Raw genomic sequence first — 15,524 nt, forward strand, 5'->3', positions numbered from 1 at the left:
CCTTATTTGCATCTTTCAAATACAACAACTTACTCTTTCGAATTACAGAGTTAAGTGGAGTAGGATTTTTAATAATTAACAAATGAAAAATGTGTATCACCGTTTTATTAAACAAGTTTCAAGATACTCTAGTGCCAACAAAAATATTAAAATAATATTTTAAATGTATTGTCTTCGATGTCGCTCTGCCAATTCTTTCAAACCATGATTATTCACCAGTCATCATCTCCATGAATTCTAAAAATATAATAATCACGTAGAATCTAATTACTCAAGGCAATAATAAATTAATTTGAGAATTTTGCAATGAAAATGAAGAAAAGAGCCAAGTACATACCATCGAAATCAACTGTGCCCGATCCATCAGTATCAATTTCAGCAATTATACCATCTAAGTCCGCGCTAGTGAGTTTGTCATCCAGAGCAGCAAGAATTTCCTTTAACGTAGCCGTTGTGATGTATCCATTTCCTTCGCGATCGTACAAACGGAAGGCTTCTTTCAATTCTTCCTGCATCGCCTCGGCATCTTCTTCTTCTAAGAATCGACCAGCAATTCTGCAGAATCCATCAAAGTTCACCTTACCAGTCCCTTCCGGATCGTTCTCCGCGATGATAGCGTTCAAATCTGCATCATCGAATAGTTGACCCATTGTGTTCAATATCGTTGAAATCTTCAGCGTGTCGATGAAGCCGCTTTTCGTCGTATCGAACATTTGGAACGCTTTTCGCATCACAGCCATTTTTTGCTCATCTTCCTCCTGTAAAGTAACAATTCAATTTGCATCGCGTTTTTTCATAAAAAAATCGTATGTATAATCAATCTCCAACAAATTTTCTCTTTTTATTTATTATTAATCTTCGGCAACTATTCCTTCTCACAATTATTTACTGTGTACATGTAAATTTCGTTTTTTTATTCACTTCTATAAAAGAAAATCACTAATAAGACAATCATTTTTATGCGAGGCCGAGTAAACGTCGATTCGAACACAAAGTGAGAGACTCGACGACGACGAGGGCAAACGTTTACGCGACTCTTACCATGGTGACGGATATCTCGCACGGCGGACGACGGATACCTGAAGTGCCGCGGCTTTTCCGTCCCGGTATAAAGACATCCACAGCGTCTGGTAAACCAGCTAGAAAACTGGTGGGCGCAAAAATAGAGCGACGCGACGAAAAATGAAATATGTTATAAGTGGGTCCTCCGTGATGTCGGAAGGCCGACGCTAAATCACACAAGATTGCAATTCGAATTGCATGATCACCTGTACACATTGATCACATATCTTAAATTATATCATCGGAACGCGGTGGTCGTTGGTGTATTACTGGATCGTGGATTATTTTCACTCGTTACAACAATAATCGCGGTTTCCTCCGGTATATTTAAAGATTCGAATAACATAGCCATTACGTTTCGGATTTCCGATTAAGAAGAAAATGTAGAAGGAAGTATAAAAGATGAGAAAACCGGTATCATGTAAATATCATGTTCATTTATGAAACGCTAGAAAGTGTAAAAAAATTGGATATTATTTATCTTAACAAATATATTAACATTCCGTAGTTTACCGAGTAAACGTTTCATTATCGCGAATACAATCCAATGTCATCAAACGGACATTGATTATGCAAATCTTCTCCCCACGAGTATCTATCTTCGAGCAAATAATTCCTATGCGATAAAAAAGCACATCTACATGCAATTTTCAGACACGTCGCTGTTCTTAGATTCGGCTGCCCACGCATTGCAAACCATTACAACACCACCTTCCACCTGGTTTGCTCTAACAACAAAAATATAACGAGCCTTCGGACTCTTTCAAGACGATTCATCAACGATTCTCACGCATTTTCCAGATTCGAGAAAATAGGTCAGTGGTCATTTTCTGCAAATGCGAATAGGATACGGCTGTTCCCTGCATATTATTCTACTTGACTCCATAAACATTCCAAAACTGTCTGTACTAACTCTGTTTAGTCGTATCAACATACCGATAATGATATAAACAATGGCAAAGCATTGTTTACCTTAATTTCTATTAATATTCAAGCTGTCCATTTATAATATTTTCTTCGTATAATTTACAAGGCAGATCATTCTTACCTCGCTGCGGTTTTTGCAATTTTTATATTCTAATCTTGGTCTTGTTTCAAAAAGTAAAAAGTTCCTTACTAACCTTTAAGAAAGATCTCAGTCTAGAATTGAAACAATCGATTATATAATTTATCAATGATTCTACAGCTGAATATTTTTCTCATACATAAGAACATTTTTAACGATGAAAGAATATGAGAACAAATAACGTAACAAGACGAAGGCCATTTTGTTTTCTGATCTCTAACTAGCGAAATAAAGTAAATCTGATTCATATCGTGTCATTAATTTATAAATAAATTTCGAATGTTTATGCAAATCTATATTCTTGTACACATGGATAAAGAATTGAACAATGCTTTGGAGATCGGAAAGGAATCGATGGTCGAGTGAGAAGTCGCTATTCTCAAAAGATAAGTCTACGGCTATAAATAATATGTACCAGGTGATTAATCAGACACGATAGACGTGTGTATACAAGATTTTCGCTTTGGATGTCAGTGGAATGTAAAATGTTTGTACCGAACCCATTTTCATTCAGTCGATGCTCGTTTGAAAATGCCGTGGGCGCATATGAAGATCGGCCAACAGATACGTTATACGTAAATTTGTCTCATTAGAAATATTTTCGGTTGCCAGCGCATCATCATCATTACCATCATCGTCGTGGTTGTCGTGGTCACCACCGTAGGTGATGTTACCACGCGTAGCTCTCATCAATGCTCACCGAGGAGTGACAACGGCGTTTCGAGCGTGCAAAAGCAATTACGTTTCGGTGCCAAGTTCTGAAAATCATCGTCCCCTTGGCACGAGGCCGTTCCTCGGAAGCCGACTTGTTAAAGAGGTATGCGGATACTGCCCTCGGTGATCCACCAGCATCGTCTTGAAATTAATTCTCAGAAAAATCAATTCTCCTAATAATAACATCTCTTCCATTTTTATCTCATTGGCGCATACAGATCGAGCTTCACTCGAAATTATTATGTAAAATCTTCCATATAGTATGTATAACGTTGGGTCATTATTGCAAGTCGCTTTGCAAACTTCAGCTGAGGATAACTTCTATCGCTGTTCAGTTTCAGAAGACACGTTACGATAAGTTATGATTACGAGAGCAACGAAGATAACAGATTATTTCGTGTCACTGATATCAAAAAAGTCATTAAGGACCAACGTTGCGTTAAAGCAATATCACATTATCTGCGATCTTTCTTGCAGTTTAGTCAATCTATACGTCGAATTCTGTTTTTTAACGTTATAATTGCATAATTGCGAAAGAAAATTCCAAGGATTTACTTTTTAGGTCTACACCCTCTGTCTACTAGATTCCAAATATATTTTCTAAATTTGAAAATGTTGAAATATTTATAAACTATGTTTCTTTAAATTTTTGTGTGTCTCTAATTTGAGTAATGGTCTTACATAAGATATCCATTATTGCTCTAATACAATTTCTTATAATAGTGTTCGCGGACTATAAAATGCATTGTTTTTAACAGGCAAAAGACGAATATTCTTAGATCCTATGAAGCAACGAAATTCATTTGAAAATGGATTCTTGATTGTAAAAGTTAAATAATAACCGAGTTTATATAACAAAGTTCCCCGGTATGTGGCATAATTCTGTTCTAATTCTTAAATGTACGACGTGGGTGGTAAAGCATCGTTAATAGTAGACTGTATTTCAATCCGAAAGCCATGAATTTAGCAATGAGCATTTAATGCATGGACATGATAACTTAGTTTAAACCGTATCGATACAAATTAGCGAAACATGTCGAATGTATGAAACGAGTGTGTGTAAAACATGTTATCCATTCTAGATGATTCGTATCGATGGGATTCTTCTCGCTATTTTGTAGTTCGTCATCTGGTTGGCCTCCTGCCATACTTCCTAATATAGTGCCGCCGCAACGGTCCTTCCTTGACAGTTTTTTGCTCGCTATTATGAAATTTAAGCTAATTCTCGTTTTCACACGATACTCTAAAAAAGAATTTTTATGGAAATATTTTCTATTCCAATGCATTTATCATCATATACATAAATTCTACACGTTATAGTCTATGTACATGCAACGCATATATGAATAGTATAATTAAAGTTAATATGTATATTTAATTATTTCGTAACATGAAACTTATTAAAAGAAAATTTATTTAATTTATTCCTATTCCATAAGTAGAATCCTCCTCTCCATACTTTTAAGAATATCTTCCAATTTCCTGAGATTTGAAGAACTTAAATATTCAAATTAATTTGATGATTCAATAACATTGATTAAAAAATTGATAAATCCATTAACAAATGAACATTGCCTATGTTCAGAATAAAAACCTGATCAATTACTATATTTTGAAATAAGATTTATAAAACATCGTGTAACTTTTTGTAGACAATTTATTAGAAAAAAGTGTGTAAGAAGATCAATTTATGTATTAATACTACTGTTAGAATATGTACTCAATCAAGATTTGAATGAATTTGCTATAACGATTTGAGAAAAAATGGAGCATTTGGAAGGAAATGGGTCGGTGGAAATGATTTCCTTTAGCGCTTAGAGTTCCCTAGAATCGTCGGTAAGGAAGTTTTTTTTAGTAAGAATTCATATTTTCTGTCGGTAAATACGAAATTCGAAATTGCGAAGGTTTGGAAATATCGCATGTAACGACGTTAAGCTACATATGACTACATTAAGCTGAGATTACGCTTCTATAGACATAGAAGAATGGTGAATCGTGAAAGTGAACCGTAAGGTTTCGATGGATCATATTGTGGAACGCTTGTATTAGAGGGGGCACGGCTCACTGTCCGGCCACAATATATACATATATATATATGTATATTATATATATCTATATACATATATATCTATGTCAGCAAGGTAGTGTGTTCGCGGATCGTGCATGCAGAAGTGCTTAAATATTAATCACGTTACGGATGTTTTTACTGAAGTGACGCGCGTGTAATAGACGGATAGACTATCGAAATGCCACGAATGTACAGACATAGCGCGAATGGAAATCCGTGCTAAATACGGATCGCGCAATTTGCAAATAAGCAGTGCCGATGGACGCGGCCATGTTTTCTGGTAGCAGAAATCTTACCCATTAATAATTCGTTAATCGTCGACCACGAAGTGGAGTGTACAGAATGCCGAAATGCGATGTAAAGACAAGGTATCTACCAGCTACGTTTGCCTGGACAGCCCTATTAAGCACCACGACACTCTTCTTCTGTTTTCCGTAAGTTCCGCACACATGTCTACCTTCTCGTGAGTGGCCGCAGTGTTTGCGCTCCTGTTTTCGTTCTTAAGAATATACCAATTTTTTGTTAAGACGTGTATTCACTATGTATTACTTGGATCTTCTAGCTGTCAATATTACGTGTTTCGATGGGGGACATGGGTACCTGCTCTTCAAGGAGTCATTACCTTTTTTGTTTTGGCAAATTTTACACTAGCAACATTTATGGATCCAGGTGTTATTCCAAAAGGTATGTTTATACGTGAAGTGCAAGTTTTACAAATACAATTTACAAAAATATAGTTCCTGAAGTAACATGATTTTCTTTTAAAGCACCTCCTGATGAGGATAGAGAAGATGATTTCCATGCTCCGTTATATAAAAATGTAGAAATCAATGGCATTACAGTTCGTATGAAATGGTGTGTTACATGCAAGTTTTATAGACCTCCACGTTGTTCACATTGCAGTGTGTGCAATCATTGTATTGAGGTATACATTCAATGTAATTTGAATGATTCTGTTGTATGAAAGTCTAATTTTCTTTTTATATTTCTAGACATTCGATCATCACTGCCCATGGGTAAATAATTGTATTGGTAGGAGGAATTACAGGTTCTTTTTTTTCTTTCTCCTGTCACTTAGTTTTCATATGCTCAGTATATTTGGACTTTGCCTATATTTTGTATTGGAACGTAAGCAACAGTTGGGTGAAGTGGATACTATTGTGGCGTATCCTTTTTTCCTAAATTAATAATTGCAATCTTAGGAGATGCTGCAGTTAATTTTAAGTGATAAATCTCTTTACTGCAAACTGTATTTACTGTATTTTACAATCCTTAAATTTAAAATAGACTTGTACTTATGGGAGTGGTTATACTTCTGTTCATTCCAATCTTTGGACTGACTGGCTTTCACGTAGTACTTGTTTCCAGAGGACGTACAACAAATGAACAGGTAACGGGTAAATTTAATGGAGGCTACAATCCTTTTTCTCATGGTTGCTTACACAATTGCTGTTATACGCAATTTGGACCACAATACCCCAGGTAATGTACTAGTTAATTTTTTATTCGAAATGTTATATGGAATAAATAAGTAATTACGAATTTATAACATTTCAGTTTGATTAAGCCTGAAAAGTATTCAGGAAAACGGTGCGGAGTTTCTACATCTGAGATATCGACTATAGGCAGTGAGAACCAGGTAAAAACCTACATGGATAGCAGCAATGGTGTTAGAAATGCCAGTTCAAATGCTTACAATAAGGTAAGAGCTAGTGCAACTTTGCTTGATACTTCTGATACTACGTACAAGAAGATTTTACAAATGTAAATAGCTCTTCCTTTCTAGCATGCAACTTTAACGCTTTTTTGATGTTTAACGCACCAGTTGTATGTAGTTCTATTATAGATATGTAATTCACTCCGCTTTAGGACGTTTCAGGTTCATGCTAATCTATTCTTTCCCGCGCTTCAGAGCTTCAATAAAATGTATATCGCTGCTCGCAAATGTAGTGCATATCAACACATTTAAGAAGATGTTGCACGATTTTTCAAGTTTTACAAATTTTTGTTCGTTAATTCCAAATTTTCTCCTTTAGTGTACAATTTCCAGTGACGATTCTTCCTCTACATAATATTTTATTTTCGACGTTGGAAAAAGATGCGACAGTTATTTTCTGTTCAGTTCCCTATTCCTTACTCATCCTGGTTGAGTGCCAATATCCCTAAGAAATGTGCATTATTTATGTACAAAAGCGTGCTATAATAATTTGGTAATGAACATAAATTTTTTATTGCAATAAAGATAGCATCAAGTTGGATTATTATTTCCAGTTGTCTCCTGGACGAGATGGGTCGGATACAGACATGGAACCTACCGCATCGCAATCTGCGGATTGCGAACCCACACCTCCAGTACAAAGACATGGTTCCAAAAGCAATTTCTTCCTGCCACCTGTGGAGAATAGTGAATCTCCCAGGCACCCTCCACCATCGCAACATCGCCATCCAATGCACCACACTAGAGGCAGCCCTCACCCAAGGCCAAGGTAAAATAAAAAATGACAGCAAATGATACATCGTTTGTTAATTGTTTTTCCAATATACATAAGGTACGTTGTCAATACCTATAGGGGAATGAATGGTTCTCGGAGCCATACGCCTGATCCTTTATCGCCAGAAGCAAGTGGTTCACCAGACACAGCTTCTCAAAGAGGCCAAGGTCAAGGGGGTGCTAGTCCAACAACGCAACGGATTAAAGCTATTGGAGTACCAACTCCGCTTGCAATTTCCAGTCCTATTCGCAGGTATACTATGCTTGTCTGTCGCTTTTGAAACGAAAATAGAACAATTACAAATTCAAATTAAACTTACTTCGAAAGAAAGAAAAATATGTGCAAGTGTATATTGTATGATACCATCTTGTGTGATATAAAAATTATTAAATATTTGTTCTATTCCGTGGATATATATATATATATATATATATAAAGTACTTTTGGAATATTTAACTTTTAGATGTATATTTTTCTTTTTTTTTTCTTAATTGTACGTCGCGGCGTTTTCACATTGCACAAAAATTTACCTCGTTGTAGAGAGCAAGAGGGAAGCGCCACATTTAGTAATAGTTATAATACGTTGCATTTCTTGAGCACGCTACCAATACAAATTGAACAGTCTCCTTCTTCAATGTCCTGTTTGCTACCTCTCAACATGATGTGAAGCCTGTTTACTTAAGATTCCCCGTCCCTCACTATGAACACCTCACTCTTGCTCTTATTCTTTCTTCCTTTATTCTCTCACCAGTATTCTCACCTTCTGAATGACGAAGGAACGTGACGAAAAAAAATGTTGCGCGATGTAGATCACAATAATATCGTAGAGAATTAGTTTCTCTGCATGTACATATTACAAGATATATGGTATATAGATAAGTTTGTGTCCCACTGCAGGGGGTGGTAACTGCAAGAAGCTGCTTTCTACCATCACGTTGCAACCTACTGCAGGTAAACACGAACTTCATCCTACGAGGACATATCGTAGTTTAAAGTTATGCTTTCTTGCGTATATTCCATACATATATCTATCTATCTATATATACATATATACATACATATATATGTAGATATTACTATTATACATATTAATATATATGTATATATATTTTTAAGAAAAATGCATACTTTAGTCTAGATACAAAAGGTGCCTATCAAGTCTGTCCACCTCAAATATCTTCATTATTTCAAGTAATAAATGAAAATATTATTTGCAAATGTGTATGGTTGCAAGAAAGATATAACAATGCAGATTATGACAATAATTATTTTCCAGGGGGAGATATAATACAAATTTGACGATCGATTTTTTAAACGGAGTATTCAACCTTTTGCCGTAAATTTCGATGAAATACTGACTTTTGAGTATGATAATTTTGTTTATTCTATTATTTTCATTATGAAACATGTTCAGTATATGTATTTGGAATATAAACAGTAGCTAATAAATATCATTCACAGTTAAATTTTCAACTTCCTAGTATTAACATAGTCTCTCATTATGACATTTTCATTCAAAGAACAAGTAAACATGTTTTCCATTTATGGAAATTTTTATTTACGGTGTACACGGAATCCATTATTTTATCAAATTTGATCATACAAAATTGGACATTCATTTAGGAAAAAAAAATTGTATTACATTTTTTTGCAACCATGCAACTTTTTTGAATAACATTTTCATTTGTTATGTGAATAATAAAGACATTAAGATGGACATATTTGTCGGAATATCCAGCATTATATACATATTTATACACGTATCAGTCGACAAACACGCAAGTAAATGTCCACATACATATGTATATCCTAGGTTCGCTGCGTTTTTACTTTTTCTTGAATAGATGCTAATTTTTATAACAGGAATGATGCGCTGTTCTCTATCCTGTATGTTTCGCCAGAACCGTATTTGTATGGCTACAATGCTCAGCACTCGCATATTCATCTTGGTTCACTGTATTATTGTGCATTTGTCGAGTATTCAATTATCAAGTGCGGTATTTAAAAGCACAGAGATCAAAATATTGTATCTCTGTTGCAGATCAAATCCAGGTACGCCGACGCAGGTTCGTCGGCCAGATTTTATAGGAGTTAACGACGCACCGACTTATTACGATGCACAGCAAGGAAATAATACCGGTATTGGTGCTGCTAGTGGTGCCGTCGTAACCGGTTATAGCCCGCAGCGACGGTTCTTGTCAGAAAGTGAGCTCGTTCGTCAAGGTACTGATCATTCATATTCAAGAACTAACAATACTGTCGACAATATCCGAGAATTAGCGGGTTCACCTCAACGTGGTGTCTATATGTGGAAAGATAATTCTCCTGGCAGCTATCCTGCTCCAACCGGTACGGCAAATGCAACGACACATCAGTCACCCTCGCAAAGACCTCCACCACCGTACGATTATTACCGTTCCAATCCAACGAGTCCTACTCAACAATTGTACGTGAATACTCCTAGAACGGCGTACCATCCTGCGATGAGGGGTGGAGTACCGGTCTTCCCACCGCATCAGTCGCCACAGGTGAAACGAAAAGCCACAATGGCGACACCAACTACTCCGACATCAGGCGATACACGACGCAGACCAATGTCTTTTGTTAGAGCTTTGGAAATGACGGATTCTATGGAAATGGTGTCAGCGCCTAATGAGAACAGATCACAACGGCCCACGACACCGACACCGGATCGTGCTAGTGTTTATGATATGAACTATGAGATATCCGTATAGCCCACCTTTACGGTCTCCGCACCATCTTGCGGCTGGACGGAGATTGTACAAGAATTGCCGTCATTACGCGTCTCCTATTCCAAAGAGGAAAGAACATATGCCGCTTACGAGATATCCGTCTGAATCTTCGTGTCGAAGCAGCTAAATAATTTACATCAAATGATATTATTTCGGTCGGGATATTATAAAGTTCTTCCGGCCCAAATGTTGATTGACATTTACCGTATTCCACATCCACCGTCAACATACTTGGAACAAGTAGAGCAAGGCCAATTATTTTCCCGAGGGAACAAGGACGTCAAACGCTGTCATCGTTCATCTATGTTATTAGTGATACCCGCAGTGTACAATGCGTATTATGAACGATGGTATGTTAAAATATATTCAGTGGAATAATAATAGTCGATAGACAAGAATCTTCGGGAAAAATCGGTATCGGTGTTTAATGATTTCCATTGTGATTTACTAACAACGGAAAATGCATTAGATTCTTTGTTTCGCGTTGAACTCGGAAGAACGTCAAATCGATAAAAAAAAGGTGTTCATCGCCGAGTCTACGATTAATATAAGACTGTCTGTCTCGTTATTAGCAAAAATTTTTGATTTAGTCATTTTTTAAAGGGTGTTCATTCAATTCGATATGTACACGAAATAAAACGTGTTCATTTATCCGAGGGAGAAAGAAGCGTTCGGACCGATTGACGATCGAAGTAATCGAGTCACGAAAGCGTCAACGAAAGTAATTCCGAACGCTTAGTGATAATCGCTAAGCAAGAACAGCTGCTGACGAATTTTCCCTCGTTTAGCAGCGTACACAATTCTATTTTTTAGTACTCAGTATAAAGTCAGTTTAGATTTTGATACCGTGACGTCGTGACTCAATTTCTCGAAATGCAGCATCGATTAATTTTCCTTTTTCTTTTCCTTATCGATCAAAATACACAATTAGACGAGTAACAAAGAAAATAGGGATTATCGTTGCGCACCATTTTTTAGGGTCGGTTTTGACTCGTGGTCGTGTTCTTTTTTCGTTGTATAACAATACAGACGAAAGTAGAGCAACACTGTAAACAGGATGAAAATCGAACCCGCTACTATAGTCTCCTATCTTCATTGATGCAAGAAGAGTTCGTGTCCAGTTAACAAAAAGTTACTTAATCGATTTAAGTCATTATCCGGATAGAATAACGAATTCTGTGTAAAATAATCGTGTAAAATGAAATGTGTAGCAAATTTTTAATATACATATTTAACAATATTTATACGTAAATAATAAAAAAATATAAGACTTTATAATGATTTCATTTGTTTGTTATAAATGATGATTTTATCGATGTGACCACTAATATGATCAATTAATTTTTACGAAATAAAACAAAAGAAGAATGGTTAGAAAGATATACGAAAGAGAACTGTATGAATGCCAAGAGGAAACGGATGGATGGACGAATGGATGTATAACAAGAGAATATTTAGAATATTTAGGCGAGAAAGCAAGTGACAGACCAGTATGTTTTAAACGTTTACAATGGTGGATGATTACTCGATAATAGAAGAAAGAAAAGAAAAACAGAAAAAAATTAAACATAAATAACGGACTTTGTTAACAAGGGGAATACAATTTTGTAATATATATATATTGCATAAATTTATTGATATATCTACAGCTACTGTTAAGTTTGTAATATACCCTGCTTAAAAAAAAATTGCATGGCGATTTCTGTATTATGTATTTGTATGCGAGACCAATATTATCAATTATGCAAGCTTAAGGAATAATTGCGAACCGTGTATGCGTAAGGTAATCGTGAAATATTGCGTGCCCAGTTACCTTGCGACAAATTGGTAATCGAATTATTATTGTTAAATAGCACATATCGTTCTGCTAAAGGGCTTATCAAACATCGAATATTTTCAGGCTAAAGAAACATTTCCTCGACGAATATCCGATATCTTTGATAAAAAAGAAAAGAACAATGGATACACAAAAATGATTAGAAATATTTCTTCCATTGCTGGCGCTACTGATAAAACGCGTTACTCGTTTCCTATTTATTTTCTGATTATATATATTTTTCCCTTTCTTTACAATGAGCTGTGCCAAAACAAAGGAAACATACGATTTTCCATATTTTACTCCAATTATGTAGTTTTCACATAATGAGCACTTGAAAAAGAAGTAAATAAAAGTAAACAAAGGACTGGTACAACGTTAAAACAGATTGCTTTAGAGGATTATGCGTAAAATGTGACGAATGTTTAGTGTTTATAATTCGGTGTACTTGTACATAAATATTGCTCGTTATTATCACTTAAATGTACATACATATACATTTCGGTACTTACGTATCGCTGCAGCAATCTACAAAAATAAAATTCATGAAACACAAGCTGATTGTACTCTAATTGTGCTAGAATATCTTTGATTTAATTATTTATTGCATTTATTATTATATTTTGCAGGTATCAATTACGTCTCATTCTTGCAATTGAGTCAAACCAGATTTTTAAAAAGGGCAGAAATTAAAATTAATGATGGTGGTTTCGAATGATCGTATCACGTGGTACATGAACTCAATTAAAAAAGGTAGAGATGACATTGAAATCTATGTAGTGCCTCCACTCCCGGAGTAGATGTAGGTATCACGTGATATGTTATTGGAGCTACTTAATTATGCCTAATAAAATCATCGTCTATCTTGTACTGTCTTAACCCCATAACCTACGATTTACGTTCGAGAATTTACGTTTGGCCCGATTATCGTACTACGGGCTATGCCCGTAGTTGTAGGTTAAGGAGTTAACTACAGCTTGAGTAACTATGAGTTACAAGGAATACTCTTTATGAGGAACGAATTTGAAAAGCGCGGCTTATTATAGGAGTGTTCATAAAGAAGATTATAAGTAGCCTTATCAGTTTATGAATGTTGATCGAAATTTACACGTGGATACATAGATAACATAATTATTAAAAGATGCTAACAATATATATCTTTAATGATTTTTAGTTTCAAGTAGTTAATTTAAATTAAAAAGCAGGGTTTATCAATGGCAAAATACTTTTCATGCATGTATTTTTGGGCACAACTGTACAAATGAGTGAGTTATGTTACTTTTTAAGTTCATGATAAGAGAAATTTATTATTGTTTCATGATCTTGAAACGATTCGATATTAAATGATATGCACTTTTTACATTTGTTGTTATATTTAATATGAGTGATACAAGATATAATTGAAACATAACTATGTTAATGTGCTAAAAAAATATCAAATAACAAACGTAGTTGTATTATTTATCCTGCAACTAGTTTAATAGTATATAAAATGGTCGTTTTATTGTTTGGTTAGATTTTCATAAATTTTATGATTTCAGGTAATATGGCCGCAACCCGGCGGGAATAACGACGCGAGCGCCGTGTCATTTTATTGGTAATTTTGTTTCGTACACTTCATAAACCTTGTATGTTATTTCATTATGTTTCGTTGATGGAATAAAGTTCTTAATTGTCAATGTTATATATTGTTTACATGCAGTATTGTTAAATACGTAACTAACAACGAGAACGTGTTCTGTGAATTGGCGACTGTCTTTTAGCGGCACCGTCCGCCATTATTGGCATTTGCACGGCGTTCAACAAGATTTTCTTACGTTTACAGGGCCGAAACCACACCTATAACCTGAAAATTTATATCATACTATGATGTGAGTAATCCATATTATTTTTTTACCGTTTTGATCTTGTTTTTTTAGTTTAATCGTAACCTCGTCATTACCGGGTGTTTTCATGTGTACGTAGGGCACGCAGCCGTAAAGATAGCACGGGTAAAAGTGATTCTGAAGTCACTGATAAAGAAAATAAGAGGGAAAGAGGTAGAGAAAGGGATAGAAAAAAGCGGGCTGCCTCAACGTCCAGCAGTGGCAGTAGGTGAGGAAACAAATATTTTTCTGATAGAATTAATAATTAAAAATGAAAAATTATATTCAATATATTTCTATTATTCACATTTCACAGTTCTTCTGATAGTAGCTCAGGATCATCGTCCACAAGCAGTGGAAGCAGTTCCAGATCAAGCTCTACTTCAAGTACTACCTCTACAAGTTCAGCAAGTTCTTCTGGAAGTTCTAGGGATAGGGGAAGAAAACGAAGCAGAAGCAAGAGTGTAGATGCTTCGCGTAGACATGATAATAAAGAAAAAGAAAGGGAAAAGGAAAGAGAAAGAGAAAGGGATAGAGACAGGGACAGAGACAGGGACAGAGAAAAAGATAAAAAGAAGAGCAGTAATTCTGTAATTGATAAACCGAAACCCAAAGGACGCTCTAGGTGAAAATATTAATTGAGATCATGTATACAAATAGCCTTACTTGTAACTTCTTTTTTATTTCATTTAATTTGTATTATAGATCACCTTCACCACGTAGAAAACGTAGGGAAAGATCACCAATTCCTAGACCAACAAAAATACATATTGGACATCTAACCCGTAATGTTACTAAAGAACATATTATGGAAATTTTTTCTACATATGGTCAGATAAAGATGGTCGATTTTGCGATGGACAAGCTTCATCCAAATCAAGGACGAGGCTTTGCTTATGTGGAGTTTGAAACAGCAGATGAAGCTGAGAATGCAATGAAACACATGGATGGTGGTAAGTACAAAATTTCGAACTTTTTCTTACTTATTGTCTTGTTAATAGATACTAATAATTTAATTTAATGAGTATTTTTCCTATATATCTATAGGACAAATAGACGGTCAGGAAATTACTGCTGCCCCAGTATTGTTACCAAAACCACGACCGTTACCGATGCGGAGGATGTCACCTTTAATGGGAAGAAGAGCGCCTCCACGATGGGGTGGTGGAGGTAGAAATACTCCTCCTCGTTATCGGAGACGTTCACCACCAATTAATCGTCGCAGAAGCCCACGGCCACCAAGACGTAGACCAAGAACTCGTTCGCGTAGTCCCCCAAATAATCCACGACATCGGCACCGTCGCTACACGAGATCAAGTTCTAGCAGTTCTCGATAGCAATCTTTTTTGTACATATAAAATAAGAGCTGAATTTGACCAAAGTCAGTTCATTCTGATTGGTCGTCTTAATATATTAAGCAAAACAATTTTTACCAATTCATTCGATCATATTGACTGGGAAAGTGTATTATGCATTCAAAAATACACTACACTTGTCCACGTGGTGTTTGTGACAATTTAAGTTTTTGTCAATGACTAAAACACCGTCCGTGATCCGCAAGTTCTGCTTTTGAAATATATCAATTTCACACGTGATAAATATATTGCTATTGATTGGTACCTGAAGGCCGACGACCCCGGATAAAAGAATGTATTCTGAGACATTGTCATACACGATAGTATTAAATA

At 35.6% G+C, this 15,524-nt stretch overlaps 3 protein-coding genes and 1 long non-coding RNA gene across 9 annotated transcripts; 2 read left to right on the forward strand and 2 right to left on the reverse strand.

Annotated features, from left to right (window-relative positions):
• Positions 1 to 87: 87 nt before the first annotated feature.
• LOC126917870 (troponin C) lies at positions 88 to 5,355 on the reverse strand. Of its 2 annotated transcripts, none has more exons than XM_050725242.1 (3): positions 5,207 to 5,355; positions 338 to 758; positions 88 to 237 (listed from the first exon to the last, which is right to left on the reverse strand). In XM_050725242.1, the coding sequence occupies exons 2-3, from the start codon at positions 738 to 740 to the stop codon at positions 209 to 211; spliced, it is 432 nt and encodes a 143-aa protein (XP_050581199.1). In that variant the 5' UTR covers positions 741 to 758; positions 5,207 to 5,355; the 3' UTR covers positions 88 to 208. The 2 variants fall into 2 exon arrangements, with proteins under 2 accessions (XP_050581199.1, XP_050581197.1); XM_050725240.1 differs by lacking the exon at positions 5,207 to 5,355 and adding an exon at positions 1,042 to 1,208.
• On the forward strand, positions 5,196 to 12,527 carry LOC126917868 (palmitoyltransferase ZDHHC8). Of its 3 annotated transcripts, XM_050725236.1 has the most exons (10): positions 5,196 to 5,344; positions 5,473 to 5,594; positions 5,678 to 5,835; positions 5,903 to 6,075; positions 6,198 to 6,392; positions 6,468 to 6,612; positions 7,182 to 7,396; positions 7,460 to 7,654; positions 9,444 to 9,625; positions 9,719 to 12,527. In XM_050725236.1, exons 1-10 carry the CDS (start codon positions 5,253 to 5,255, stop codon positions 10,135 to 10,137), a joined length of 1,896 nt encoding a protein of 631 aa, XP_050581193.1. In that variant the 5' UTR covers positions 5,196 to 5,252; the 3' UTR covers positions 10,138 to 12,527. The 3 variants fall into 3 exon arrangements, with proteins under 3 accessions (XP_050581193.1, XP_050581191.1, XP_050581192.1); XM_050725234.1 differs by having other exon boundaries at positions 9,444 to 12,527; XM_050725235.1 differs by having other exon boundaries at positions 7,481 to 7,654; positions 9,444 to 12,527.
• On the reverse strand, positions 7,603 to 8,368 carry LOC126917874 (uncharacterized). The gene is made up of 2 exons (XR_007711107.1): positions 8,163 to 8,368; positions 7,603 to 7,675 (listed from the first exon to the last, which is right to left on the reverse strand). It is a non-coding gene; the product is annotated as an uncharacterized LOC126917874 (long non-coding RNA).
• A 532-nt stretch (positions 12,528 to 13,059) lies between the features above and the next one.
• LOC126917869 (RNA-binding protein with serine-rich domain 1-A-like) lies at positions 13,060 to 15,435 on the forward strand. 3 transcript variants are annotated; one of them, XM_050725238.1, is made up of 7 exons: positions 13,060 to 13,236; positions 13,513 to 13,568; positions 13,674 to 13,842; positions 13,937 to 14,065; positions 14,153 to 14,461; positions 14,542 to 14,789; positions 14,884 to 15,435. In XM_050725238.1, the coding sequence occupies exons 3-7, from the start codon at positions 13,838 to 13,840 to the stop codon at positions 15,171 to 15,173; spliced, it is 981 nt and encodes a 326-aa protein (XP_050581195.1). In that variant the 5' UTR covers positions 13,060 to 13,236; positions 13,513 to 13,568; positions 13,674 to 13,837; the 3' UTR covers positions 15,174 to 15,435. The 3 variants fall into 3 exon arrangements, with proteins under 3 accessions (XP_050581195.1, XP_050581196.1, XP_050581194.1); XM_050725239.1 differs by having other exon boundaries at positions 13,797 to 13,842; XM_050725237.1 differs by having other exon boundaries at positions 13,513 to 13,842.
• Positions 15,436 to 15,524: the final 89 nt, after the last annotated feature.

This window comes from Bombus affinis, chromosome 6, assembly GCF_024516045.1.
Source record: "Bombus affinis isolate iyBomAffi1 chromosome 6, iyBomAffi1.2, whole genome shotgun sequence".
In the NCBI taxonomy this organism is placed as follows: Eukaryota; Metazoa; Arthropoda; class Insecta; order Hymenoptera; family Apidae; genus Bombus; species Bombus affinis.